Raw genomic sequence first — 14,573 nt, 5'->3', positions numbered from 1 at the left:
CAATGCATGTTGAAACCACTTCAGGTGGTTTGTGGGTGAAACTGACCATAGTCAGGTTCTAGACAGTGCACTAGCTACTGGTTTTGTAACCATCAAACAAAATCAATGCTCTTAATCTAAGCTAGTGGTTTGTGGTGTTTAGGTGTAGTAATTCTGACCATAGGTCATGTGCCATTCTAGGAACAGTCCACTAGTGCTGTAGGTATGGCTGAGGGGCTGCTCAAGTCAGTGACTGGCCAACTCAAGCCTGTTTCCAACACTGTGTTTGATAACCCCAAGGCAGATGAGGGTAGTAAGAAGAACGGTAAAAATGAAGGAAACTCCGGTAAAAATATTGCTCTAAAAGAGTTTTTCTGGGATCAGTTTCTCACATACATAGCTACTGGAATTGCGTTACTAACGGTCCTAGATGCTAGTATCCAGTTTTTCCGGTCCAGTGGTCTTCAGTGTTACGTACCCATGAATGTTCTCCCTCAAGAGTTCACTAGAGACAATGCAGCTTTTGTTAACACTTTCTGTCTCAGTAGTCTCTCTTGGAGTGAGTACTACACTGTGTTCATTCTCATTCAAGGAATTGTTATAGTTGCCCCTCACTATCTGTGGTCGTCCGTTTTCAGTGGAAGGTTTGATTTCTTTGTGGATTTGGTGAAGCAAATTGATCGGCTTAGAGATAGCGATACCGGTGATTTCAGACCAAAGAATATCGATATTGTTAAAAAATTGGAGCAAGAGTTCCCCGAGAAATGGAAGTGGACAGGAATATTTGTACTGTATATTGTCAAACTTTTGGCTCAGTTTCTAGCTGTTGTAATTTCGCTCCTTGTCAATATCTTTGTTTTTCCCCAAGAGAGTTTTGCTTTTGTTTTTTCCTGTCCGCGTGACTTCAATGGTTCCACTGATCAGGTTGAAGGGTGGTTGTTTCCCATAGCTGTGTCTTGCTCTTACCCTTCATTCAGAGTGCTCTCAAGAATCCAAATTGCCAACTACGTTCTCCTTGTGTTAGCGCTTGGCTCAGTTGTATATGGTATTCTTTGGTGTTTTAAGAGGCATTCGAGTAGCTTGGGCTACAAAGATGTTGCAAAATTTGCCTTCTCTGCTTGTCTGGCTCCGGAGGAGTATGTGTGTGAATCGCTATTGAAGAATCCCTTCCATCCAAGAATTAGGAACGACCTTGACTTTCTTGTGATGATTCTATTCAGAGCCGATTCTGGTCATGGACGTGTTTTTAAAGACATTCAAGTTAGCAAAGAGATCAAGAATCAGATTACTGATGATCATGTGAAACTTCATCTCTTGAATGACGCTATTAAAGACAATTTAAGAAACAAGAGAACAGGAGGTAAAATGAATTTTATATTCTCTGTAATTATTGCTCTTAATTGTTACAGGGATGTCTCCACGAGACAAAGACATTAGAGAGATCTTCCTTAAATCAGGTTTTGATAACTATCCAGAGGTTGAAATTCACAATGTTATTTTGGGAGAAGAACGTCTTGGCAACATGAAGTTTGTAAGTCATTGCTATTGAATTTTTTGATGTTATTATTAATTCCCATAGGAACCAGTTGGTGGTCTTCGCGACCGACTGTTTGGGTTTTTGCAATTCTCCCCAGCCAATGACATGGCGTACGACATCTCATTTGGTACTGTTGGGTGTGCCCTTATTCTGGCCAGAGGATTCAAACAGGTAGCTATATAACAGTGTTTATTGAACGTTATGCCATTATCAGTAATTTCTGTGCACATGCACAGGTGGTGTCTGTGAACTTCCACCCGTTCTATCGCAATGTTGAAGAGGTGGTGAAGAAAGAAGTGTTTCAAGTCAACTACAGCAGTGTCATTGTGCAGCAGGACATCTTTGCTCAGAAAACAGAGAACCTGAGAATGGTGAGAGAGATAGTAAACTGCTTTTATGTGAATGCTGTATCTGTATACTGTTATAGACAGACGAAGCTATCGATGATGAGTTAAATTTCCGTGATCCGGAGACACGTGCTGTATTGGAAACGAAGCAGATAAACTTCATTGTTGTTGGACCGTTTGTACAAGAAGCCACCAAAGGAACTGGTAAGTGTATATTCTTCAGCTCTGAAAATGTGTCCTACTTAATCCCTACAGTGAACCTGCACATTGAGAGGATGAATACTGGAAGGTACTTCAGCAAGAATTGTGTCCTCCTGGCTATTAGGCCCGTCAAGATAGCTGACAAAGATGTCTCTGAACACTTCTGCAAGTATGAGCCTGCAAAGGAGTACGTTCATATCCACTATATCATTGTGTGTTGTGGGATTAGTATATTCCGCATAGGTTGTTTCTAAAGCAGATGGAAATAGACACTAAGTTAAAGGATGCTTTTCCGCTCCTTGACGATGGTCTTGTGCCTGTCGAATGTGCAGGTGCACGTGTTGAGTGTATGTTTGAATTCATTGGCTACTCGTATCAAGGACAGGAAGAGCCAACCTTGAGACGCCGACCCCCCAGGCAACCCCCCCACGAACCCCCTCAGTTTGCTAGATCCGGTGAGATCCGGTCTCTAAGTCATTCCCCTCGATCCGCGTCGAATAATCGACCCCCTGTGTTACCCTCACTCTCTACCGCTTCGTTACATGACCCTAGCCGTTCTGAAAATGATCTCCTCCAATTTTCTCCTCCCACACCTGACATTAAGGACAACCGTTCCCGCGTCCTGCTTTCTAAGAAGACTAATGTCGAAGCTACCTCCAACACTCTCGCTCAGTCCACTGAACACTTTGGCTACCCCATCTCCGACCTTCAGTACCTGCAACCATTGAGTGGTAGCCAACCCACTCCACAGTTTACTAATAGTCCTACTAATAGTCCACCTGGAACTCCAGTTTAAGGGACTAAAGGGAAAAGTCAGGCTTGATGAAAATTCCTGTACCTGACCCAGCAAAATTTCGCTAAACTAACTATCATTAATCCTATCTTAGCTTACACACTTTTCTAACCTCATGTTATTAATCCGAGGTACGTGGTGCATATCAGTGTATTAATTTTGTGAAATGTGTGTTCTGTATTTTGACATGCTGAAGATCTACATACCTAGGGATTAGCGTTTCAGCTCTAGTTATTTGTAGCTATAGGGCATTTGTTGTTTAGGCCCTGATAAATTATGCTCGTTAGCATAATAGGTGTCAAATGAATAATTGGGAAACAATGTCTGTTTTTGGTAAAGATCATTACATTAAGTTTTGCATAACGATGTTCTCATGGCAAAAATGGCTGAAGGTGCATGAACATTAAAGTGAATATTATGGAGCACTTTAAGTCAACAATGATAATCGTGATAATTATGGCTTATGTCGTTGTGTGTAGCCTCGATCCCTATAGTTGTTCACCTAACTGTAAAAACTCGGCCTGGGATTAAGGCTACGTTGTGTGCTTGGTTTATGTCTACATCTTAATTTTGTTTTTATGATCACGTTTTTGAGGAATATCAGATTTTTATGAGAACAATCGGATTTTTTATGAGAATAATAGACACATTTTTCAAGAATTAAAGAATAGAATAATGGGTGAAAAAAGCATAATTTATCAGGGCCTAATTTGTTCCTCCCATTTTTGCACATTACTGCCTTGACAACGTGCAATTACTGCCTTGACGACGTGCAATTACTGATACGCGATTAATCACTGTACGAATCACAGTGAATAATAGGACAACATGCGATTATAACTAATAACGTTGCCTTGAAAACCATTTTTTTGCATAATAATTATATAGAAACCAGCATTGCTGCATAGATGTGAAAAAATATATAGGTAAATTGGTAGCAATAATTATTGTATTATTAATATGCATCGAAACCGTGCGTGTCTATAGTAAGTTTACCACAGGAACCACAAATGTCTCATTCATGTGTCACTATAAGTATTATGCATGCATGCTGATGGTAGAGGGTGGGCTCAGGTCTCAAAAGGTCATTTTGTCCCATGCAGTGCATGTAATATATACTGGAAAATACCTGTACCTGACCCAGCAAAATTTCGCTTAACTAACTAACATTAATCCTTTCTTAGCTTACACACTTTTCTAACCTCATGTTATTAATCCGAGGTGCGTGGTGCATATCAGTGTATTAATTTTGTGAAATGTGTGTTCTGTATTTTGACATGCTGAAGATCTACATACCTAGGGATTAGCATTTCAGCTCTAGTTATTTGTATATAGCTATAGGGCATTTGTTCCTCCCATTTTTGCACACTCCTATAAGGAAAAAGGGGTGTATCTACTGACTGTATGCATGGCTTATGGCTGCTGAAGATAAAACATTAACAATAGTTTGACTGTGTGTGATCTAGCTAATCTAGCTGTGCTGTACTGACAGAAATGAAGAGTTTGGGACTTCTCTCGAAAAATACCAATAATCTTCCTTCAAGTAAGCTAAATCAAGATATCCTTAATTCTCAGACTAATGAGAAAAATGGTGCCAGCAAAGATAACAATGACACAAGAAAAAATATTGAACTAAAAGACTTTTTTTGGGACCAGTTCCTCATCTACGTATCTACTGGAATTGCGTTACTAACGGTCCTAGATGCTAGTATCCAGTTTTTCCGATCTAGTGGTCTTCAGTGCTACATACCCATGGATGTTCTCCCTCAGGAGTTTACTAGAGACAATGCAGCTTTTGTTAACACCTTCTGTCTCAGTAGTCTCTCTTGGAGTGAGTATTACACTGTGTTCATTCTCATTCAAGGAATTATTGTAGTTGCCCCTCACTATCTGTGGTCATCTGTCTTCAGTGGAAGGTTCGATTTTTTTGTGGATTTGGTGAAACAAATTGATCGGCTTAGAGATAGCGATACCGGTGATTTCAGACCAAAGAATATCGATATTGTTAAAAAATTAGAACAAGAGTTCCCTGAAAAATGGAAGTGGATGGGAATATTTGTACTGTATATCGTCAAACTTTTGGCTCAGTTTCTAGTTATTGTAGTTTCACTCGTCGTCAATATTTTGGTTTTTCCTGAAGAGAGTTTTGCTTTTGTTTTTCCCTGTCCACGTGACTTCAATGGTTCTACTGATCAGGTTGAAGGGTGGTTGTTTCCCATAGCTGTATCTTGCTCTTACCCTTCATTTAGAGTGCTCTCAAAAATCCAAATTGCCAACTACGTTCTCCTTGTGTTAGCGCTTGGCTCAGTTGTATATGGTATTCTGTGGTGCTTTAAGAGGCATTCGAGTAGCTTGGGCTACAAAGATGTTGCAAAATTTGCCTTCTCTGCTTGTCTGGCTCCGGAGGAGTATGTGTGTGAATCGCTATTGAAGAATCCCTTCCATTCAAGAATTAGGAATGATCTTGACTTTCTTGTGATGAGGCTATTCAGAGCCGATTCTGGTCATGGACGTGTTTTTAAAGACATTCAAGTTAGCAAAGAGATCAAGAATCAAATAACTGAAGATCATGTGAAACTTCATCTCTTGCATGATGCCATTAAAGACAATTTAAGAAACAAGAGAACAGGAGGTAAAAGGAATTTAATGTTCACTGTAATTACTGCTCTTGTTATAGGAACGTCTCCTCGAGACGAGGATATCAGAGAGATATTTTTTAAATCAGATATTCCGGAGTTAAAAATTCACCAAGGTACTTTGGGAGAAAAACGTCTTGGCAACATAAAGTTTGTAAGTCATCGCTATTAGTATTTTCTTGGATGTTATATTTTTCCTACATTAATTCCCATAGAAACCAGTTGGTGGTCTTCGCAACCAACTTTTCCGATTTTTCCAGTTTTCCCCAGCCAAGGAAATGGCATACGACATCTCATTTGGTACCGTTGGGTGTGCCCTTATTCTGGCCAGAGGATTCGAACAGGTAACTATACGGTTTTTATGGTGTGCCATCCATAATTTATGTATACACAGGTAGTCTCTGTGAACTCCACCCGTTCTATCGCAATGTTAAAGAGGTGGTAAAGAAAGAAGTGTTTCAAGTCAAGTACAGCATTGTCACTGTCCAGCAGGACATCTTTGCTCAGAAAACAGAGAACCTGAGAATGGTGAGAGAGAGAGTAAACTGCTTTTGTGTGAATACTGTATCTGTATACTGTTATAGACGGACGAAGCTATCGATGATGAGTTAAATTTCCGTGATCCGGAGACACGTGCTGTATTGGAAACGAAGCAAATCAACTTCATTGTTGTTGGACCATTTGTACAAGAAGCCACTAAAGGAACTGGTAAGTGTATGTGCAGTCCCATGCATTACTTGACATACTGTATACAGTGAACCTGCACATTGAGAGGATGAATACTGGAAGGTACTTCAGCAAGAATTGTGTCCTCCTAGCCATTAGGCCCGTCAAGATAGCTGCCAAAGATGTCTCTGAGCACTTCTGCAAGTATGAGCCTGCAAAAATGTACGTTCTTATTCAGTATATGTGTGCTGATATTCATGCAATTTTTTTATATAGGTTGTTCAAAAGGAGGTCGGAATCGACACATTTGCCTGTCAAATGTGCCGGTGTTGAGTGTGTGTTTGAGTTCATTCGCTACTCCTATCAGGGAGGACAGGAAATACTGTCTTATAGTCGTTCCCCTCTATCTGCCGCCAAGCTTACGAATGATCAACCACCTGTGCCACCTCCACTCTCTACCAAACCCCTCCAGTCCTCTCTCTCCAGGTCCCCCCCACGTGATGTCAAAGACAACCGTACTAAGAAGACTAATCACACAGCTGCTACCTCCACTCAGCCTACTGGACATTTTGATTGCTAGCACTCCAACTGAAACTTTATAGTGTAACAATGCATTACATGTACTGGCACCAATACACATGTCATTGTGCAACATTCTCAAAAACATGTAATTTTACACTTTTGGCTAAATAATTGTTTATGTTATAGAATCAAACCTTTTAGCATAGATTGATGACCTTCTAGATTGAGGGTGAAGGGGACAAATTTAAGTGTGTGTTTGAGTTCATTCGCTACTCCTATCAGGGAGGACAGAATAGTCGCTCCCCTCTATCTGCCGCCAAGCTTACAAACGATCAACTACCTGTGCCACCTCAAGCTGCTTCACCAAACCCCTCCAGTCCTCCCCCCCAAGGCTCCCCCCCACATGATGTCAAAGACAACCGTTCCCGTACTAAAAAAACTAACACAGCTGCTACATGTTGTACCTCCAACCCTTTCACTCAGTCTACTGATAGTTTTGATTGCTAATACTCCAACTGAAACTTTATAGTGCTATAATAATGCATTGTTATACTTTCATGTATAATTGTACATGAACGATTTATCATTGTGCAATTATCGACAACATGCAATTTCACACTTGATCATTCTTTAGCTATAATTATAGAATCAAACACTTCTAGATGAGTTAGTTCCTTCTAGCTTGAGGGTGAAGGGGACATGTATCTCTGTTAGCACAGTCGTCACACAGCTTGTGGTTTACTTGACACTCAAACAGTCTTCCTCTTGCTTGTACCGAGTTATCTGATTTTCTACATCCATCACACATTTCCTGTTGAATTATGTGTGGCCATGGTCATATAATTATCATAATAATTATACATGTAACATTTATTCCCCGATTTATAGACGGGAATTTAAACCATGATCATTCAGGTCCCTACCAATAATTTAATCTTTTAGCCTCCAATCGTTTTATTTAAATCGTTATAGCCAATGTATTAATTTTGCCTGTGATTATAAGTATTCATTTGATTGATAGAAAATAGAAAGATCAGCTGCGGTAAGCCGCTATTGCACAACGTATCAAATAATCACTCTAAAAAGTACACAAAAAGTGTTTTACTTAAAATCGCTAATAATCTTAGTCCACGGTGATTGTGGGTGCCAGGGGCAATTATTATAGTATGTAGGCATGCAGTTGTTACAAAGAAGGATTCTATGTCCACAACTGTAGATGACAATGTCCAGGTTGCATGTCCTCTCACAATTAAAGCATTGAAGGTAGTCAGGCTTTTATAGAAAGAACAAGAAATCGTATAGTAAATGATGTACAAAATGCATTTATATAGTTATATAAATAAGTAAGCTACTATATTCTACTGTACGTGCAAGGCATTCATGCCATCTATCATATTTCTTAGCAGGTGCTCTGGATCCGAGCTGACTGTGGATGTACGGGGCAGCTGAAGTAGTACCGAACAATACACTGCTCACAAAGGAATATGTAGTGTGTACAATCGAAATTAACCATGGTGAGTCTGGAAGTACTCTTGCAGACCTCATGGTAACATTCGATAATGCCAGCCTTCAGAATTGACAGGTGGTGATTTTACATGTGTAAAGAATAGTTCAGTAATTCTAACAAACACTATAGTCAGGCCTCTTACCTCATTTGGGTACTATTATTATGGTGATAAATTAATGTGTACTCAAATAAATAAATAAATGTGTACTCACAGCATTGGGTCCTCCACTGCGGCCAGTGGTGTCATTAAACACTCGCTCTTCAAACTCGGCAGTCGGTGAATTGCTACCCGAGCGTGACTTGGACTGTGAGGAGAAGGGGAACAGTTGTCATGGTGAGGAATGCAACCCAGACATGCATTGTGTACAGTTGCAAGTGATGAGCTAAAAGGCTGCTTAACATGTTCATAGGCTTGATTGTGCATTTCACAATAATCCGTCGTCCCTTCATCTAACCTATTAGTATACAGTAAGCTAATTGTTATGCATTATCTACTTAACTTACATTGTTGCACTCCGAGTCACTGTCGGTGTTGCTGTCGTATTCGAACTGTGTGCAAGAGACATTAAAATGTTAGCAGTATGCATTAAAGCTGCAACCACAATGCTAAAACTGAAGTGTTTGTGCAGTAACAAGCTCTATCTTGCATGTGCATGCAGATACAAGCTATATAACTAGCACATGCACAAAAGCTTTAGCCATGAATGGTCATGCAGCGTAGATGCATGCATTGATCTCACAATGCAGCTATGATCTCAGTCGACTCACTTTCTCTTCTTTCTCAAACTTGTTGGCCATCGCTGCTGCTGTGGTTGGTGATAGAAGGTTGGTTTGAAGTAGTTGTTGAGAATAGTTGAATGGCTGTTGACGCTCCTGCAGAAATAAATTATTGCTATAAAACAGAGCTAGCTTCTCTATGCAAATAAATGCAACCTTCAAAGCGAAAGTTTTTCTTCAGTTTTCTTCTTCTTATTACTTACAGTTGGATATCCGTTAGGTACTGTGACGTAGAGAGTTGGAGCTTCTTTTATAGTCGCCATGATCAATTGCTTCTTGGTATCGGACAATATAAAAATGATGTCGCTACTAATAGTCCGATATAGCTATACACTTAACTATATGCACTGTGCTCTAAATTTAGTAGACTAGGTAGTTTCCTTGGAATGGGGTACTCGGAAGTCTGACGCTAGGGGGTAAACTCCTGGTAATTAGTCTCACTGACCTTTGCAATATTTGCTATGAACTGACCGTAATCTAGTACGTATTAGTTTTGTAATGAGTGTTATCGCATTTGCTTCCTGTCGTACAATGTACATAGGTATAGAATTATAGAATCAGACCGGATATGGAATCAGGCCGGATGGAATGTGCTGAGCCGGAGATCATATGCCGTTGGACACGTGTCAAGTAAATTTAAAAGGGACAGCACCAGGGAAATTTTATGATGCATACAAGGGAAATTTATCATGAATATTGTGTCATCAATAATTAGTTGCTAACACAGACAGTGACTGCAGAATCAACAAATTATATTGTTGGAATCTACGAAAATAGCCCAATGGCAAATTCCAGTAAATGTTATTGACAGATTGATTGTGCCATAATTATAGCACTACAAATTGATTTAGTAGATCACCCACTTCTCATACATGTAACAAAAATGTTATACTGGTAAGCATTCTTTGTTATGTGTTTTATGTGTTACCCATGACCAGGCAGTCCTACCTAGTCAAGGTGATCTAGCTAGCTTTGCATAATGGAGGTGTCCTGGGGTAATACATGCAAGCTTAGGTGTGTGTTTACTCCCTTACACGCACTGTGTTTGCATTGTGGTCAACACACACTTGTGGAGCACTTGAGTAGCAATGAATACATGTAGTGATAACCCTCAGGGCACTTGTACAACAAAACCACAAACATACTAGCTGTGGTGTAAAGAGTAAAGCATTGCTACAAGCCTGCAGATTAATTACAGTTGCTCCTGATTACATGTACTAATACAAGTTGCAGCTAGTGGTTGTTGTAATAATAGTTGCACACTGTATTGTCACAACTTTTTCTAATTTCACTCCTTGTGAATAAAATTATGTTAGAATAGAGAATTGCTTTTGATTTTTTGTTCTGTCCGCTTGGCTTCAATGGCCTAAGAAAACCAATGTCAGAGCTACCTCCGACCTTCTCGCTCAGTCTATACTGAACATATTGATTACATCTCCGACCCTCAGTAGCTGGAACCATTGAGTGATAGCCAACCTGGAACTCGAGTGTAACACTTAGACTTTCGATTACTATATATAATTATATACTCATGAGAGAGTGCTCACTATAATAATGATTTACATTTATCAACATTGGAAACAGGATTGTTATATCATACAGATTGAATTAGAGCAAATAATGGTAAATTGATAGCCAGGTTAGTTAGTTAGTTCTTTCTAGATTGAGGATGAAGGGGACATCTATCCAAGTTAGCACAGGCATCACACAGCTTGTGGTTTACTCCACACTCAAACAGTTTTCTTCTTAGTTTGACTGTGTTATCTGATTGGCGACATCCCTCACACATTTCCTGTAATTAGTGTATGTAGGATGAAAAATAGTGTATGAAAAGTGATGCATGTGTTCAATGTAAGTGTTGTGATCGTTGGCCACCATATGGGTTTATGTGATTATGTCTTTATGATTCATTGATACTACCAACTAATGTCTTTTTGCAGTATATTTTGCTTTGTAAAGATACATTTTAACAAAAAAAGAAATAGTAGCTATAAGCACAAAACCAATTGTATAGCTCTATACATAATGTTCCACTGTGACATAAAGTGACCAAGTGTGATATTGCGCTATTGCTAAACTACTATGAGTCTGGATCCAATAGATACATGCCATCATTTTCGATTACAAGAGGGGTGTGTGGGACATGTGAAGTATTGGTTGTCATAGCACCAGTCACAAAGTTTACAGGAATCCCCACAAGTGAAGTAAACAAGTGTTTTGAACAAAACCCAATGCTCGCATCTTCCGAGATATTCGTCAGGCTATAAACAGATTAGGTGCATATGGGAATATAAAAGATTTGTTTCGTATGAAAAAATTAACACAGTCCAAAGTATACGCTCACAATAAATATGACAGTAGCCTAAGCTTGTTATCATTGGACACCAAATGTAGTATTTCGAATTTAATTTAAGTACAAAAAAACATAAGTATACAAAAAGAAAAACCTGATTAATAATAAATTAAGTAGTGAGGTTATTTTTATCTATCTCTAACAGTTGCTGTGTTCCACTATAGACAGTGCAATAAGACAGTGGTCATCACGGTTGCCAACAAAAGCCAGTGTGATATGCTAAGGTAACTACTATAAGTGTGTAATGCTGCTACTACCCTATGATGAGTGTGGCCATCTGCTTAGTAGTAGTTAGCACGTCGATGATTTTGGGGGTGTCTAGGGCATGTGAAGTGTCGCTCTTTGTAGCACCAGTTACAAACGTGATAGGAATCCCCACAAGTGTAAAAAACTTTTGTTTTGTGAATGAGATGCACTTGATGGTTGCATTGTCCAAGATATGCAGCAGGCTATGACAGATTAGGTGAGTGTGAACTTTCTTTGGTACATTCGGATACATTTGAGATATATAGGATTAACACCAACGTACACTCTCAAAAATTATAAAGTTACACATAATTATAGTGAATGTTTGCTCCATTTCTATCAGCTACAGACAATACAACAAGACGGTGCATGGTTACTCGAGGGAGAAGGAGTCACGGTTGCGAACAAAGCCAGTGTGACCTAAGGTAACTAAGTGTATCATAATGCTAACTATATAGTGTGAGTGTGAGTCCAAGAGGTATGCCATCATCCGCTCAGTAGCAATTAGCACGTCGATCATTTTGCGGGTGATTAGGGCATGTGAAGAATAGGTTCTGGTAGCAATAGTTGCAGAGATTACAGGAATCCCCACAAGTGTAGTAAACTCTTCTTTTTGGATTTTGATGTCTGCATTCTCCGAGATATTTACCAGGCTATGAACAGGTTAGGCGAAAAAGTACATACGGGAGTAGAATGATAAATAAGTACAATGCCAAGCTCACAATAATTTTCACAATTATATAAAGGTACAAAAAGTGCCATAATTATTATATTATGCGGTAGTAAGTGTACATGTACGTGCTGTTGCCATAACATTGCTACTGCCTATAAATTATGATTATAGTTATTAGCTATAATAAAGTTAATTTAGTTCAGTCAATCTTGGTACACTGATCACCGACAATAGAACAAATACCAAAACTTCCTTACATTTGTAGTGTGCGTGGGGCAATTATCAAATCTATTTTTGTAGCACCAGTTACAGACTTTGACAGTATCACCACAATTAAATTCTATGTAGCTTTTGTTCTGAGACGCATGTGTACATTCTCCTAAGTGTGCTTTAGGCTGTAATAAATTTATAAAAAGAATGCTAAAAACAACATGCAAGTACTATTGTAAAACAGAGTTTTTATCGGCTTTCTTTTCGAGTACTTTGTGGGTCATTTGGACAAGTCACATGATAGTATGGATGACAGCTGTCGCACAGGTGTATATAATGGCCACAGTAGTATACGACATACCACAGATTACACGTACTGTAGCATTTATAGCACTTAACAATGTTCGGCTTCAAAGATTGCGTGAGAAAGTGAAGAGAACAACAGTTAGTACATCAACAATGCACTGCATGTAGCTCACTAATGATCAATACTCATAATTATGACAGCTATTAATGCAGCTCCTCTTTCTCCTATTTCTGAAAGCTTGCATAGACAGACCTTCACTCACTACTATACCCCATGCATTATTACTATCGTCTTAAAAATAATCATTTATGCATGCACTTTCGTTACTCACAGCATTGGGTCCTCCACTGCGTGCAGTAGTGTCATTAAAAACTCGCTCTTCGAACGAGGCAGTCGGTGAACTGCTACCTGAGCGTGACTTGGACTGTGAGGAGAAGGGAAACAGTTGTCATGGTGAGGAACACAGTGAGTCTCAAAGCTGAATTTACACGTTGCCTTAATTATACATTTCCCAACATTTGCCCTCGTCCCAATATTAATTCCTCAGTACATAATTGTGCAGTATTAGAAACTTACGTTGTTGGACTCCGAGTCACTCTCAGTGTTGCTGGAATAGTCAAACTGTGTGCAAGAGACGTTAAAGTGTTAGCAATATGCGTAAGAGTGCAACCACAATGCTAAAACTGAATGCTTTATCTTGCATGTGCATGCAGATACAAGCTAGCTATCACATGCGCAAAAAATAGATGAATGATCATGCAGCGTAGATGCATGCATTGCTCAGTCGACTCACTTTCTCTTCTTTCTCAAACTTGTTGGCCATTGCTGCTGCTGTGGTTGGTGATAGAAGGTTTGTTTGAATTAGTTGTTGAGAATAGTTGAATGGCTGTTGACGCTCCTGCAGAAATAAATCATTGCTATATAAAACAGAGCTAGTTTCTCTATGCAAATAAATGCAACCTTCAAAGCAAAAGTTTTCCTTCGATTTTCTTCTTCTGTTACTTACAGTTGGATATCCGGCAGGTACTGTGACGTAGAGAGTTGGAGTTTCTTTTATAGTCCCCATGATCAATTGCTTCTTGGTATCGGACAATATATAAATGATGTCGCTACTAATAGTCCGATATAGCTATACACTGAACTATATGCACTGTGCTCTAAATTTAGTAGACTAGGTAGTTTCCTTGGAATGGGGTACTCGGAAGTCTGACGCTAGGGAGTAACTCCTGGTAATTAGTCTCACTGACCTTTGCAATACTTGCTATGAACTGACCGTAGTCTAGTACGTGTTAATAATTTGTAATGAGTACAATGTACATAGGTATAGAATCTGATCGGATATGGAATCAGGCCAGATGAAATGTGCTGAGCCGAAGGTCATATGCTGTTGGACACGTGTACAAGATTAAATAGGGACAGTACCAGGGAATTTTTGTAATAGCGGAATCCTTATCATGAGAATGAATATTGTGTTCACCCGATAACAAGGTGCTGAGTGTGTTCCCTCCCACCTCTTTGCTGCATTGTCAACAAAGGCTATTGTTATCTAATTGCATCTACGAAAACAGCCCAATGGCAAATTTTGGGAATTTGCAGCACCAGCAAATGTTATTGATATTGATTGTGTTGTTTTCACTAAATAAATAGATTTATTCACCTCCTCATTAAATGTGCTGGGGAAGCATTATTTTATTATTTATGTGTTACCCATGGCAAGGCAGACCTAGCCATGGTGGTCTAGCTAGCTTTCATCAGAGCATAATGGAGGTAAGCTTGAGTGCTGTTTACTCCTTGAACACCACTGTGTTTGCATTGTGGT

General features: G+C 39.3%; 4 protein-coding genes across 12 annotated transcripts; 2 read left to right on the top strand and 2 right to left on the bottom strand.

Annotated features, from left to right (window-relative positions):
- The first annotated feature begins 14 nt into the window (after nucleotides 1–14).
- On the top strand, nucleotides 15–3,043 carry LOC135346985 (uncharacterized). Its single transcript, XM_064544761.1, has 7 exons — nucleotides 15–1,339; nucleotides 1,389–1,510; nucleotides 1,559–1,687; nucleotides 1,753–1,887; nucleotides 1,944–2,067; nucleotides 2,119–2,251; nucleotides 2,308–3,043. The coding sequence occupies exons 1-7, from the start codon at nucleotides 205–207 to the stop codon at nucleotides 2,858–2,860; spliced, it is 2,331 nt and encodes a 776-aa protein (XP_064400831.1). The 5' UTR covers nucleotides 15–204; the 3' UTR covers nucleotides 2,861–3,043.
- Nucleotides 3,044–4,216: 1,173 nt separating this feature from the next.
- Nucleotides 4,217–6,201, top strand: LOC135346868 (uncharacterized). The gene is made up of 5 exons (XM_064544627.1): nucleotides 4,217–5,489; nucleotides 5,535–5,647; nucleotides 5,709–5,837; nucleotides 5,888–6,021; nucleotides 6,078–6,201. The coding sequence occupies exons 1-4, from the start codon at nucleotides 4,352–4,354 to the stop codon at nucleotides 5,936–5,938; spliced, it is 1,431 nt and encodes a 476-aa protein (XP_064400697.1). The 5' UTR covers nucleotides 4,217–4,351; the 3' UTR covers nucleotides 5,939–6,021; nucleotides 6,078–6,201.
- A 674-nt stretch (nucleotides 6,202–6,875) lies between these two features.
- Nucleotides 6,876–9,416, bottom strand: LOC135346869 (uncharacterized). 4 transcript variants are annotated; one of them, XM_064544631.1, is made up of 6 exons: nucleotides 9,169–9,415; nucleotides 8,957–9,061; nucleotides 8,693–8,737; nucleotides 8,401–8,493; nucleotides 7,348–7,492; nucleotides 6,876–6,895 (listed from the first exon to the last, which is right to left on the bottom strand). In XM_064544631.1, exons 1-5 carry the CDS (start codon nucleotides 9,226–9,228, stop codon nucleotides 7,349–7,351), a joined length of 447 nt encoding a protein of 148 aa, XP_064400701.1. In that variant the 5' UTR covers nucleotides 9,229–9,415; the 3' UTR covers nucleotides 6,876–6,895; nucleotide 7,348. The 4 variants fall into 4 exon arrangements, with proteins under 4 accessions (XP_064400701.1, XP_064400700.1, XP_064400699.1 ...); XM_064544630.1 differs by lacking the exon at nucleotides 6,876–6,895 and having other exon boundaries at nucleotides 7,198–7,492; nucleotides 9,169–9,416; XM_064544629.1 differs by lacking the exons at nucleotides 6,876–6,895; nucleotides 7,348–7,492 and adding an exon at nucleotides 7,678–8,248 and having other exon boundaries at nucleotides 9,169–9,414.
- Nucleotides 9,417–10,529: 1,113 nt separating this feature from the next.
- On the bottom strand, nucleotides 10,530–14,020 carry LOC135346871 (uncharacterized). Of its 6 annotated transcripts, none has more exons than XM_064544636.1 (5): nucleotides 13,761–14,013; nucleotides 13,548–13,652; nucleotides 13,331–13,375; nucleotides 13,086–13,178; nucleotides 10,530–10,757 (listed from the first exon to the last, which is right to left on the bottom strand). In XM_064544636.1, exons 1-5 carry the CDS (start codon nucleotides 13,818–13,820, stop codon nucleotides 10,614–10,616), a joined length of 447 nt encoding a protein of 148 aa, XP_064400706.1. In that variant the 5' UTR covers nucleotides 13,821–14,013; the 3' UTR covers nucleotides 10,530–10,613. The 6 variants fall into 6 exon arrangements, with proteins under 6 accessions (XP_064400706.1, XP_064400705.1, XP_064400702.1 ...); XM_064544635.1 differs by lacking the exon at nucleotides 10,530–10,757 and adding an exon at nucleotides 10,876–11,226 and having other exon boundaries at nucleotides 13,761–14,011; XM_064544632.1 differs by lacking the exon at nucleotides 10,530–10,757 and adding an exon at nucleotides 11,247–11,767 and having other exon boundaries at nucleotides 13,761–14,020.
- Between the last annotated feature and the right edge of the window lie 553 nt (nucleotides 14,021–14,573).

This window comes from Halichondria panicea, chromosome 13 (genome assembly GCF_963675165.1).
Source record: "Halichondria panicea chromosome 13, odHalPani1.1, whole genome shotgun sequence".
NCBI lineage: Eukaryota > Metazoa > Porifera > Demospongiae > Suberitida > Halichondriidae > Halichondria > Halichondria panicea.
Note: the sequence above shows the minus strand (reverse complement) of the source record. Positions and strands in the feature narration are given on the sequence as shown.

What these genes read in the sequence shown, in the direction of transcription:
- LOC135346868 (XM_064544627.1), top strand. Translation starts at nt 4,352, where the DNA reads ATGAAGAGTTTGGGACTTCTCTCGAAAAATACCAATAATCTTCCTTCA. An exon ending in AAGAAACAAGAGAACAGGAG is followed by an intron (nt 5,490 to 5,534) that starts GTAAAAGGAATT and finishes CTCTTGTTATAG; the next exon opens with GAACGTCTCCTCGAGACGAG. An exon ending in TGGCCAGAGGATTCGAACAG is followed by an intron (nt 5,838 to 5,887) that starts GTAACTATACGG and finishes ATGTATACACAG; the next exon opens with GTAGTCTCTGTGAACTCCAC.
- LOC135346871 (XM_064544632.1), bottom strand. Translation starts at nt 13,820, where the DNA reads ATGGGGACTATAAAAGAAACTCCAACTCTCTACGTCACAGTACCTGCC. An exon ending in TACCTGCCGGATATCCAACT is followed by an intron (nt 13,653 to 13,760) that starts GTAAGTAACAGA and finishes TTATTTCTGCAG; the next exon opens with GAGCGTCAACAGCCATTCAA. An exon ending in GCAGTGGAGGACCCAATGCT is followed by an intron (nt 11,768 to 13,085) that starts GTGAGTAACGAA and finishes AATCTGTCATAG; the next exon opens with CCTGCTGCATATCTTGGACA.
- LOC135346869 (XM_064544628.1), bottom strand. Translation starts at nt 9,228, where the DNA reads ATGGCGACTATAAAAGAAGCTCCAACTCTCTACGTCACAGTACCTAAC. An exon ending in AGTTTGAGAAAGAAGAGAAA is followed by an intron (nt 8,738 to 8,956) that starts GTGAGTCGACTG and finishes TCTTGCACACAG; the next exon opens with TTCGAATACGACAGCAACAC. An exon ending in GTGACTCGGAGTGCAACAAT is followed by an intron (nt 8,494 to 8,692) that starts GTAAGTTAAGTA and finishes TTCTCCTCACAG; the next exon opens with TCCAAGTCACGCTCGGGTAG.
- LOC135346985 (XM_064544761.1), top strand. Translation starts at nt 205, where the DNA reads ATGGCTGAGGGGCTGCTCAAGTCAGTGACTGGCCAACTCAAGCCTGTT. An exon ending in AAACAGAGAACCTGAGAATG is followed by an intron (nt 1,888 to 1,943) that starts GTGAGAGAGATA and finishes ATACTGTTATAG; the next exon opens with ACAGACGAAGCTATCGATGA. An exon ending in AAGTATGAGCCTGCAAAGGA is followed by an intron (nt 2,252 to 2,307) that starts GTACGTTCATAT and finishes TATTCCGCATAG; the next exon opens with GTTGTTTCTAAAGCAGATGG.